The sequence below is a fragment of the Solanum pennellii genome, chromosome 6, assembly GCF_001406875.1.
Source record: "Solanum pennellii chromosome 6, SPENNV200".
NCBI classification, from domain to species: Eukaryota; Viridiplantae; Streptophyta; class Magnoliopsida; order Solanales; family Solanaceae; genus Solanum; species Solanum pennellii.
Window position 1 is genome coordinate 33,361,751 of NC_028642.1, and position 12,673 is coordinate 33,374,423.

The 12,673-nt window shown below is 37.0% G+C and overlaps 1 protein-coding gene across 1 annotated transcript; it reads left to right on the forward strand.

The window, feature by feature from the left end:
* The first annotated feature begins 1,821 nt into the window (after window positions 1-1,821).
* LOC107022263 lies at window positions 1,822-2,933 on the forward strand. The gene is made up of 2 exons (XM_015222927.1): window positions 1,822-1,910; window positions 2,444-2,933. The coding sequence occupies exons 1-2, from the start codon at window positions 1,822-1,824 to the stop codon at window positions 2,931-2,933; spliced, it is 579 nt and encodes a 192-aa protein (XP_015078413.1).
* Window positions 2,934-12,673: the final 9,740 nt, after the last annotated feature.

Genomic DNA, 12,673 nt, shown 5'->3' on the forward strand with positions numbered 1-12,673 from the left:
TACCGTTTGAACTATGTTGCTAGCATAGGAACTAGCCAGTGGATTCCACCTAAGACATCTAGGTAGTATTCGGTTTCACTTTGGCGGGTGAATCACCCCTTTTCAGTGTAGGGAGGACACTGGATTTAATGATTAGCTCACATGATCTATGTTGGTAAATGCTCAAAAAAAGTATTCGGTTTCACTTAAGCCGTGAACCACCTCTTTTCGGTGTAGGGAAGACATTGGACTTGGTTTTACTTTAGCCAGTGAACCACCCCTTTTTAGTGTGGGGCAGACACTGGATTTCATATTAACTCACATGATCTAGGTTCACTTTGATCGGTGAACCACCCCTTTTCGGTGTGGGGTAGACACTGGATTTCTTGTTAGCTCACATGATTTTAATTCTAAAGATTTCTTTAAGAAATCAAGAAAGAAAAAAGAAGAAACGTAACTTCAAAGTGAACTAAGAAAGCAAGAGCTTAAAGTATATCAAATTATCAGTGGTTGATAAGAATGAAGTTTTAACAAGCTATTGGCTTATGACAATAAAGATACATGATCCAGTATCTTCACATTATGCAAATGATAAAATAATTAGCCTAGCCAATAAAGATTGGATTATAAAGATTTTATGCCCAATTTAACAAGAATGGAAAGAATAACTTGTGAGTAAGGTAGTCAAAACATTTCCTTAGTCCTTTGATTACTTACTTGATTCATTGTGGTATGAGACTACAACGAATCATTTAACTCATAGGTAAAACAAAGGATCAAAGGAGATCATTGAACTACACAACGAAAAGAAGAAAAGACTAAAAAATAAACTAAGGCATGGGAGTAGAGCTCTCGACCTAAGAGGGAGCAAAAATAATAATTTTTGTTCGAGTTGTTCGAAAATTATGTTCATGATTCCAAGGTCTTGTGTTCATATAGAAAATGAGTTGTGTTCTTTAAATTCATGAAAAAATGTCATATTCATAGCATGATTCATAAATAACTTATTAGGAAAGTAAAGTGATTTCGCTTTCCAGAGATGGCATGTTGCTATGGAAGAGCTTTCCTTGATCATGCATAGTCCTTATGTGTTTATGTGCATACACCCATACTTAGTAAAGGTGTATACTGACCACTATACTACTACTATTTTTATAGGTGCAGGTTCTTGAAGAAGATTGAATATACGTTGAAGCGGTGCGGACTAGTATCTCCAGACCATTGGCAGGTCCTCTTGAGTTTGAGGATGCTACGTTTATTATTCTAGCTTTAGTTAATTAGACATAGCTAGTGGATGTTGTCCCTAGCGTTTCCTTTCAAACAGTTCTTCTAAGCTTTTGTATTAAGGCCGTTTCGCAAACTATTATTATATGATGGATTCTTTTATCTTAATTATTTAATCTAATATAGATGGTTGTTAAGTTTGAGTCGTAGCATATCACTCTTATGCAGTAATTATATGAAGTCTAAGTATTCTTCATTAAGTTTTAAAAAGTTTAAAATTTTCAACAAATTTAACTGTATGATTGAGATGAAAGCTAAGAAGAGGCTTGTCTGCGACCTCTGAGAGGTTAATGACGCCGGTCTCATCTGAGGTCTAGGACCTGAGTGTGACAAACTTGGTATCAGAGCATGAGGTTAAATTACTAAGGAACTAAGGCTCAAAACAACCGCATTGCGTAGTTTCTATCTTATGGTTGTGAAGTGCACCACAACCATGACTTAGAGACTTAGTGATGTTAGGAATATTCCCTTCTTGTACTCTTTATCGTGTTGTATAGAACTTTGAAATTTTATGTCATTCTAGCATCTAACTTCATTCTTATGTATGTGTGGAGAAAAATGTACAGAAGGAGAAACACAGGCAGGAGAGTTAGAGAAGCAGCTCTTGGGGGAAACCGAACTCTTCCTCAAGCCCCAACTGCTGGAGTGTAAGTGCCTGTCAACCCAACAGCGTTGACGGATAGATATGTGAGAGCAACACTGATTCATATGGCCTAAGCCATCACTGCTCAGGCACAGGCTATCAAATCCTAGGCCACTAGAGAGGGTGCTCCTAGGGAGAACCCACATGCTAGGACCATGGCTATTAGACTGAGATATTTCACGAAGATGAATCCTCCAGTCTACTTTGGGTATTAAACCAATGAGGATACCCATGACTTTGTGGACGAGGTCCATAAATTCTTTATTCTATGGGTGTTAATGAAAAAGAGAAGGCTGAGTTGGTTATATACCAGCTCAAGGATGTGGCTCAGATACGGTATAAGATGTGGGTAGATGGCCGAGCACCAGGATAAGTCCCCATCACTTGGGATATTCTCAAGACGGTATTTCTTTCCCAGAGAGCAGAGAGAGCTAAGGTTGAGAAGTTAATCAAACTACGTCAGGAAGGTATGTCAGTCAAGGAATACTCCTTGAAGTTTGTCAAACTTTCCAAATATGCTTCTTCCCTGGTGTCCAGTAGCAGGGATGAGATGCGCAGGTTTGTGACTGGTGTATCGGAGGATATGGAGGCGGAATGTTGGGCAGCCATGTTGAATGATAACATAGACCTTGCTAGGTTGATGGTACATGCACAACATGTGGAGGAGAGTCGTCGGAGGAAGAGAGGCCGAGAAGGCAAGAAGCCTAGGCCCTCGGATCAGGCTGGTTCTAACACTGGTAGGAGGTTGTTTGGAGTCCTGGACAGGCCCAAGTTCAAGAAGGGCAATGATAGAAATTCCCAGTGTGACAGAGATCCGTGTGGTAGGTGCGATCATTTGAATAGAGGTGAGTGCATGGTAGGTTCTAATGCCTGCTATGGGTTCGACAAGAGGAGGGATATGATCAGGGATTGCCCACAGGTGAAAAATCAGGGCAAGGAAGATACTCGGCCTCAGCTTATTCCTACTGCTGCAGCCGAGCCTTCCAAGAGGAACATGTTCTATGCTTTGAATGGTAGAGAGGAGTAGGAAAAGTCAGCAGATGTTGTTAGTGATAACTTGCTTGTCTTTTCTTTTCATGCGTATGCATTGTTAGATTTAGGGTCCACCTTGTCTTTTGTTACTCCTTTAGTAGCTAGTAAATTTGACTTGCTTCCTGAGATCTTGCTTGAACCTTTTGTAGTTAGTACTCCCATAGGAGACAACATTAGAGCTAACAGGGTATATAGAGATTGCCCAATCATGGTTCTTGATAGAGTTACCTATGCTGACCTAATAGAATTAACCATGCTTGACTTTGATATAATTTTGGGTATGGATTGGCTCCATAAGTGTTATGCTATCATAGATTGTCGAAACATGGTAGTAAGGTTTCAGTCTCCTAATGAGTTATAGCTTGAATGAGAAGGGCATCGTTCAAATAAACCAGACCAAATAGTTTCCCATCTTAAAGTCAATAAGATGTTATCTTAGGGGTATTAATACCACTTAGTTAGAGTCGATGACTTAGAACATGAAATTCCTTCAATACACTCTTTGTCCATAGTGAATGAGTTTCAAGATGTATCATGATCTCAAGGAGATCTATTGGTGGGAAGGTATGAAGCGAGATATTTCTTGAGTTCGAGGATGCTACGTATATTATTCTAGCTTTAGTATATTAGACATAACTAGTGGATGTTGTCCCTAAGGTTTCTTTTCTAAAAGTTGTTCTAAGCATTTCTATTAAGTCCATTTCGCAAACTATTATTATATTATGGATTCTTTCATTTCAATTGTTTAATCCAATATAGAGGGTTGTTTAGTTTGAGCCGTAGCATATCACTCTTATGCTTTAATTATACGAAGTCTAAGTATACTTCATTAAGTCTTAAAAAGATTTAAATTTTCTGCAAATCTAACTGTATGATTGTTATGAAAGCTAAGAAGAGACTTGTCTGCGACCTCTTAAAGGTTAACGATGCCTGTCTCAATTGGAGTGTAGGACCCAAGTGTGACACCAAGGGTAGAACTAGGACACAACCCATGTAGGCACATGGTTAAGGAATATGAAGGGCTTTTATGTACTCTAGTCTCATTCTCAAGTAGAGATACATTGTACTCTAGTCTCCTTCTCAAGTAGAGCTACTTCCCAAAACATACTCACTTGGTGCTAGCCTTTGTTCTGATAGAGTAATTGACATTAAAGGATCACATGAAGAGGGTCCATATCTAGTTCATAAACCAATCACATTCACTCTAACAAAGAGGTCCACTAGGGCTACCTTACAACGTCGATAAAGATAGCTCATCATGACTCTTCTAAGGATGATATGATGTCATTCCAGCCAATAAACCCTAAGTCCATCATTCACTACATGAAGGATACAATTACGACTCTCGACTTCAAAGTTCATCACCTTACCACTAGGTTTAAGATTCCATGTAAATAACCTTCTTAACATCATTTATGGTCCCACGTATCATTCGTTCATACATGACAATGGTGCAAAGCTTACCTAGTCAATACATCTAATATTCACATATCATTCATACAGGTATCAAGTAAGGGACACAAATCTACCAAAACAAGACACAATATACTTTACTTTATTACATATAGCATATCATTCTTTGAAGCACTTAGGAATGACCGTTATCATCTTTATGTCATCCTATACATTACTATAACATCATCAATATAACCATCATAAACTCATATAGTCAAGTAAGGATAACCATAACTCTAAGACTACTCACCTATTGACATAGTCATAGTCTAACATGATCACATAACAACATCAAACTTTCACATTACTAGAATGTAGGTAGATATGATCATAGTTCACATAATCAACTACACAAATCATCATAATACTTCAAGTAGTTTTCCGACAAGGCCATGATTATCATAATACATTAAGTAACGCCGACAAGGCCACATTAATTGCAAGTAAAACACATAGCACCGCCACCATAAGTGGACCATACCAATAACAACATAATGCAAGTCTAATTAACATAAAATAAAGAGGATTAGGGAAGCGTACCACCAATCCATTTTCACCACTTCAATCCATATCTAAATCATTTAATTCAATATCACAAGACACTTACCCATGACCATGAAAATCAATTCAATACAATAATCACAATGCTCAATGAATCTAAACCAATTCAATATGATTTATCAATCTAAGACCAATTAGACATCAATTGAATACAATTATTACATCATTTAATAGCCCATAGAAAACTACACTAGAACTCATAAGCATTAACTCACTATCACTTAACCCATAAAGTTGTGAAAAACTAGGGTTCATCAATTACAGGGTTTAAGGTTAATTAAGCTAAAATCATCAAATTAACAACAATTTAATCAATATTCATTGCTGTAAAATCTCTAATGCAAGAACCCATGGGTAGATTTAAATTTAGAAAACTCATCTTTTAATTAGCCTTTGAAAATCACTTTGAAGATTGGCTCCGTGATGAATAGAGTTTCAAGGATCAAAACCATACCTCAATGATTTTAATCCACAAGATTGATGAAGAATCACCACTCAAATCTCCAATCCAAGCTCTTCCTTGAGTTTTGGCTTCAATGGAATTCTAGAGAATTTCTAAGATATTTTTGGGTTTTGAATTTGAAGAATGAATTATCCTAAGTTTTTAATACTTATAGACATGTTTAAAATACCCAAAGTACCCCTAAGTAATCTTCCGAAGTCTTATTTGCAAGTAGGGTGAAATTACCACTTCACCCCTAACATTACAGTAAACCTGCGAAATTTACAGCACCATTGATGATTGGCTAGTAGACGGACTGTTTGTCCACAAACGGACCATCCTGACATGTTGTAGTTTTGTTCAGAGACTTGCCTTTGGGATATTTATCTCCATAGTCTAAGTCTTGACCCACGATACTCATCGACGGGGTGTCGTCTATCTCACGAGCCGTCGTTTTCCTCAGTCGATTGGGGCCTGGTCTAGGCAGCCTTGGCTAATGAAAGGGTCCTTCCTCAAGGGCCCCTGGTTGGTCCTTGGGGATATTTTCCTGAACGTTTCTAACCCAAATATGTTCGTATACGAGTTTAGGACCTACCACATCAATTTCATCCAGAACGAACACGTAAAACTTGATGAAACATGTCAAGACACACAAGGTGTTTCAAGGCAAACCTTTCTAACGTCATGGACGTTTGATGTCCAAACTTCATGAAACACACATATAGACACATAACCACACATGAGGCACATTGGTGACTTAGTCGTCGAACGTCTTGGTCGTCCCTTGACGTTTGACTTTCAATGAACCTAAAACTCTAAATACTGCCTCAATACCACATTGTAGACCAATTTAAGTCCTTAGACCGCCATGACAACAATGTCAGGCTCTAGCTTCACCTAAGTAATTTTCACGGTATTACAATCTGCCCCACTTGGACAACATTTGTCCTCGAACGACACTTGCCACTCCTTGAACACTATCAAAAGTAGAAACTCAACTTAACAGCTCATAAAATACCCTATAATACATTATACATTCCATAATCAAGAAGAAACATCTATTTCACAGAATCAAAAGCATCACAACACAAGAAGAAACTAGAATAAATTCTACAAGAGATCATTCCATAAAACTCACATCCTTTATTCCAAATACAAAAACTAATTTTATATTCAATATCATGCTCATATACATAAGTTCTAACCATATTACAAAAATTTTCAAACCAAAGAATGAATGACCTAATTTTTAAAAATTCTTACCATGAACAGATTTTCCCTGGTAGCTTTACAGTGAAACATGCATCAAAATTTCAAAAATGCAACATTAAGGCGGTTCATGATAGAAAGATACTAATGTACAAGATAAAATCATATAAATACGTTTTGAAATATAATCGTAACTTCATAAAATACATAACGCAAGAAATCAATGAAATTCAATTTCAACAAGACTTTTAAACACCATACACATATAACGAGCTTTTATAACTTTATAGCTCATCTACTAACCATACTCCCCCACTTAGAAGGAACTCATCTCACTAAATGAAAGAAATACAAGAACTAACCATCATCATCACCCAATGTTTTTAGAGGAACTTGTCTGTCCTTCCTTTGTCTTAGTCACAAAAATAGGGCAATCTCTCATTTTATGTCATTTCTTACCACAATCAAAGCAATTACAGGTACCAACTAGACACTCCCCATAGGGCCTCTTCCTACAAGTATCACATGTAGGCTTAATAATTTGAGAACCACAACCTATTCTAAGCTTGTCTTTTGACGCACTAGTTCCATCTTGATTTGTGGTTCTCTTCTTAAACATAGGTTGACCTTGATTATTGGCTTTACCCTTCATCATAGTCCTCATTCTCCTCTTCAAAATCCTCATGCTTCTCCTAAGTTTGGGTTCCTCAACATCCACCTTACTTTGACTAAGGTCAATGAAATCCATAACCTTCACCTTCCTCCTCACATGGAGAAAGTACTTTCCTAAGAAAGCGCTCTTGAACTCCTCCCACTCTATGGGATCTGACTCAATCGGCCTTTTATCTTTTCATTGGGTGTACCACACTGGAGTAGTCTCTCTCAATTGATACGAAGCCAACTGCGCCTTCTCTCTATAAGTCACCCCTCTGGCACTCAACACATTGTACACTCCATCTAGGAACTATTGAGGATTCTCTCCCACCATAGAAAAAAGAAAAATAGGAGGATTCATCGTCACAAGTTCTCCCAATCTAGAAGTCATGTTACTCCCTAAAGCATCTACTCTAGGCTCAACACCCCTAGTCACATGAGTTATAATGACTCGGGCTAGTGCAAAGAGATCTTCCCTAATCTCTTCGTTAGTCATGTTCGGGGGAACCACCGGAACCTCGTTACCTTTACCTCTAAGAGATAATTGATCACCTTGAGCACTTGGAGGAACTTGCTCAACTTGCTCAACTAGAGGAGGAATCTCCTCATTTACATCATTCTCCTCAACTCTGCTAGCTGTTGTCCTCCTCGTATTCATCTTCCTAGAATCGCAAGGAAAACTATAAGAAAAGAGTACTCATATCTTTTACTCTAAGGCACTACATAAGAGTAGAAAAGAAGGGAAACTCTATCGTCCTATAGACTCTCGCCCATAGATGTGTTGTGATTCACACCGATGGTCAAGAATCTACTAGACGTGACTTGATGACACTTTTTGTTTCCTAAGACCACTTTCATAACCTATGCTCTAATACCATGTTTGTCGCATCCTGAGACTAAATCCTAGAAGATATGGCACTCTCGGACTGTAACCGGCGTACTCGACCTATCGGAGGTCTTATACAAGCCTTTTTGTATCGTTCATCGCATATAAACATATGAAAAGTAATGGTGAATTAAAACTTTTCACAAACACTCTATAAATCTTTAAAATATATTTCTTATAAAACTCATAGGAAATACTAACTCTCAATTCATCAAATCTTAGACATCAGAGTACTTGGGACACGACTCATATAATACGAATATAGAAATACATACTAAAGTCTATTACAATACTTCAATAAGACAAATAAAAGACATGTATGCCCTCGAGTAAAATGAGGACATACTTCAACTTTTTTGAACGTTCTTCTAATCTAAGCTTATCTCTCAAAAAGTACCTTCATCTATGAATCACTTTAGAGATAGATAAAAGCATATAATTAGTACAAACACATGTACTAAGTATGCCATAATGCATAAAAATCACGAAGACGGAAATTAATTGGAAATATGCATCTTTTTAACTTTAATATCATATCATAAGAATAAAAACCACATTTAACACCTTAGAAACACATAAGGAATCACTTAGACAATTATTCACATTTTTAGGAACATTATAGTAAACTCATGCCAAGTTACAGTGAACTAACTGCACTGTTATAGTGAAGTTTATCAACTTCACATGGGATATTTTGTAGCATGCAATCCTCTCACTAAAAGATATCGTAAGACTCACTTATGTAAGATAAAGAGAGGCCACCCATACACCATCTCTAGGGACAACTAAATGATCCTTAAGACCACCTATAATGAGATATACACAGTTACAACACCCTAACCACATGAACATGAGATCCTCCTACCAAAGGTCATTCTAAGGTTCACTTGAGTGAGTTGTGAAGTGACCGCTCATACAATCCCTTACACACAGACTTAAGAGATCCTATGTAGTACCTAAGATAGAATCATTCTCACTTAATACAATAGCATACATATTCTATGACATTCTCCCTTCCAAAGGTTATCAAAAGAATAACTTAAGTAAATAAAGATGATAACATCCATGATTGACCTCTTCAAGATTACCTAAATAATCCATAAGACTACCTAAGTTTGGATATTTTTTAAATAATCAACCATCTTCCCTAACTAGAGTCATTCTTAAGAAATATCTAGTTAATGAAGTGATCATTCCTATGCCCCCTTCACACCTTAACTAGACAACCCTTAACTACTCTAGATAAGTACTTATTAATTTAACATGCTTTCTTAACTTAAATCATTACATTCATCAGTTCATTTTAGACACATTCATCACATAAGGATATTCAAGTAATGGTGTTGGAGAAGACCTAGGGACTCATTCATCACATAAGGATATTCAAGTAATGATCTTAGGGAAGACCTAGGGACTCTAACTAACACCTTCAAAACCTATTGTGCAATGTGTAGGTAGCTTCCCATACCACCACCTAAACTTCATAGTACTTCTATAATGCTAGTAGGTATCCCATATGATGAGAATAGTCAATAATCGACATAGACCATGATAGCTAAACATGGAATCCGGAGTTGTAACCTACTCCGGTGAGGGTGTTCTACTTTCCAAGGGTAGAACTAGGACACATCCCATGTAGGCACATGGTTGAGGAATATGAAGGGCTTTTATGTATTCTAGTCTCATTCTCAAGTAGAGATACAGTGTACACTAGTCTCTTTCTACAGTAGAGCTAGTTCCCATAACATACTCACTCGGTGCTAGCCTTTGTTCTGATAGATTAATTGACATTAAAGGATCACATGAAGAGGTTCTATATCTATTTCAAAACCCAATCACATTCACCCTATCAAATAGGTCCACTAGGGCTACCTTACAATGGTGACAAAGATAGATCATCATGACTTTCCTAAGGATGATATGATGTCGTTCCACCCAATCAACCCTAAGTCCATCATTCATTACATGAAGGATACCATTACGACTAACGACTTCAAAGTTCATAACTTACCACTAGGTGTACGGTTCCACGTACATAACCTTCTTAACATCATCTAAGGTCTAACATATCATTCATTCATATTATGACAAGGGTGCCCTAAGCTTACCTAGTCAAGAAATCTCATATTTACATATTTTTCATAAAATTATTAAGTAAAGTTCACAAGTCTACCTAAACATGACACAAAATACTTTACTTTATTACATATAGCATATCATTCTTTGAAGCACTTAGGAATGACCCTTATCATCTTTATGTCATCCTATACATTACTATAACATCATCAATATAAACATCATAAACTCATATAGTCAAGTAAGTATGACCATGCATCAACTCTAAGACTACTCACCTAATGACATAGTCATAGTCTAACATGATCAACTAATAACATCAAACTTTCACATTGCTAGCATGTAGGTAAATATTATCATACTTCACATAATCAATTACACAAATCATTATATTACTTCAATTAGTTTGCCGAAAAGGCCATGATCATCATAATGCTTAAAGTAACGCTTACAAGGCCACATCAATTGCAAGAAATCACATAGCACCGTCACCATAAGTGGACCACACCAATCACAACATAATTCAATTCTAATAAACATAAAATAAAGAGGATTAGGGAAGCGTACCACCAATCCATTCTCACCACTTCAATCCATAGCTAAATCATCCAATTCAATACCATAAGGCCCTTACCCATGGTAATGAACATCAATTCAATACAACTATAACAATACTCAATGAATTTAAGTCAATTCAATGCATACATACCAATCTAATACCAACTATATATAAATTGAATACAATTATTACTTCATTCAATAGACCATAAAAAACTACACTAGAATTAGTAAGCATTAAGTCATTATAACTTAACAAATAAAGTAGTCAAAAACTAAAGTTCATCAATTACATGGGTTCATAGGTTAATTGAGTTAAATCATCAAAATAACAACAATTCTATAGATATTCACTGCTTTAAAATCTATAATGCAAGAACCATGGATAGATTTATGTTTTAAAAACTAATCTTTTGATTAGCCTTTGAAAATCACTTTGAAGATCGGATCCTTGATGAATAGAGTTTCAACGATCAAAACCATACCTCAATGATGTTAATACATGAAATTGATGAATAATCACCACTCAATGTTTTGGCTTCAATGGAGTTCTAGAGAATATCTAAGATATTTTTGGATTTTGATTTTGAGGAATGAATTCTCCTAAGTGTTTAAGGCTTTTAAACATGTTTAAGATACCCAAATTACCCCTAAGTAACTGCATAAAGTATTATTTGGACGTGGGGTGAAATTACCACTTCACCCTTAGCATTACAGTAAGCCTGCAAAATTTACAACACCACTAACGACTGGCTAGTTGACGGACTGTTTGTCCACAAATTGACCGTCCTGGCATCTCATCATTTGTTTAAGAGACATGCCTTTTGGAGCTTAATATCCCTTGGATAATTATTGATCAACGACACCCATCGAGGGGTGTCGACCAACCCACGATCCGTCGTTTGCCTCAGTCGATTGGGGCCTGGTCTAGGCAGCCTTGGCTCAAGGAAAGGGTCCTTCCTGGAACAGAGATTGGATGAAGAATTGCTTTTTCTTTAGCGGGAATGGCGCCACCTTTTTATTTAGCAACTTCCGCCCCGCTTAATAGGAATAGGATGCACTTACCGACCGGTGAAAGGAAAGAGCTGGGTCAGCCATCGACAAAGGAATACCGAACTCTACCCGTGTGAGGCTCAAGGGAAATTGGTTGGTACTTGGGTATATTTTCCCAAACGTTTCTAACCCGAATATGTTTGTGTACGAGTTTAGGATGTACCACATTAATTTCATCCAAATCGAACACGTAAAACTCGACGAAACATGCCAAGACACGCAAGGTCATTTCAAGGCAAACCATACGAACGTCATGGACATTCTTGGACGTTTGACCTCCAAACTTCATGAAAAACACATATAGGCTCATAACCAAACATGAGGCACATAGGTGACTTACTCATCGAACGTCTTGGTTGTCCCTTGACATTTAACTTCCAATGCACCTAAAACTCTAGACATTCCCTCAATACCACATTATAGACCAATTTAGAACCTTAGACCCTCATGAAAACTATGTTAGGGTCTAGCTTCACCTAATTCAGTTATGAGGTATTATAGAAGAATCCATGGGAATCAGAGATCAAAGTTGTTCTTGAGCTTCACCTTCAATGGAGGTTTGTAGAGATTATTGGCTTTGGAAGGAAAGTCTAATTTGTGAATAATGGATTGAGAATGGGTTGATCACGTTTTTTATAAATTAAATACACCAAAAAATAATCAAATAAAAAAAGTACGTTCAGGTTAGGACGTGGGGTGAATTTTCGATTCACCCCTTAAATAAAACAGTCGCAGACATCCAGTTGCAGGCAACCATCGACGAATAGTACTATCTGGATGACGGGGCGTCCTGTTGTTCCTTTATTGGTGCCTGATAATCCTTCTTTGAGACACAAGGCTC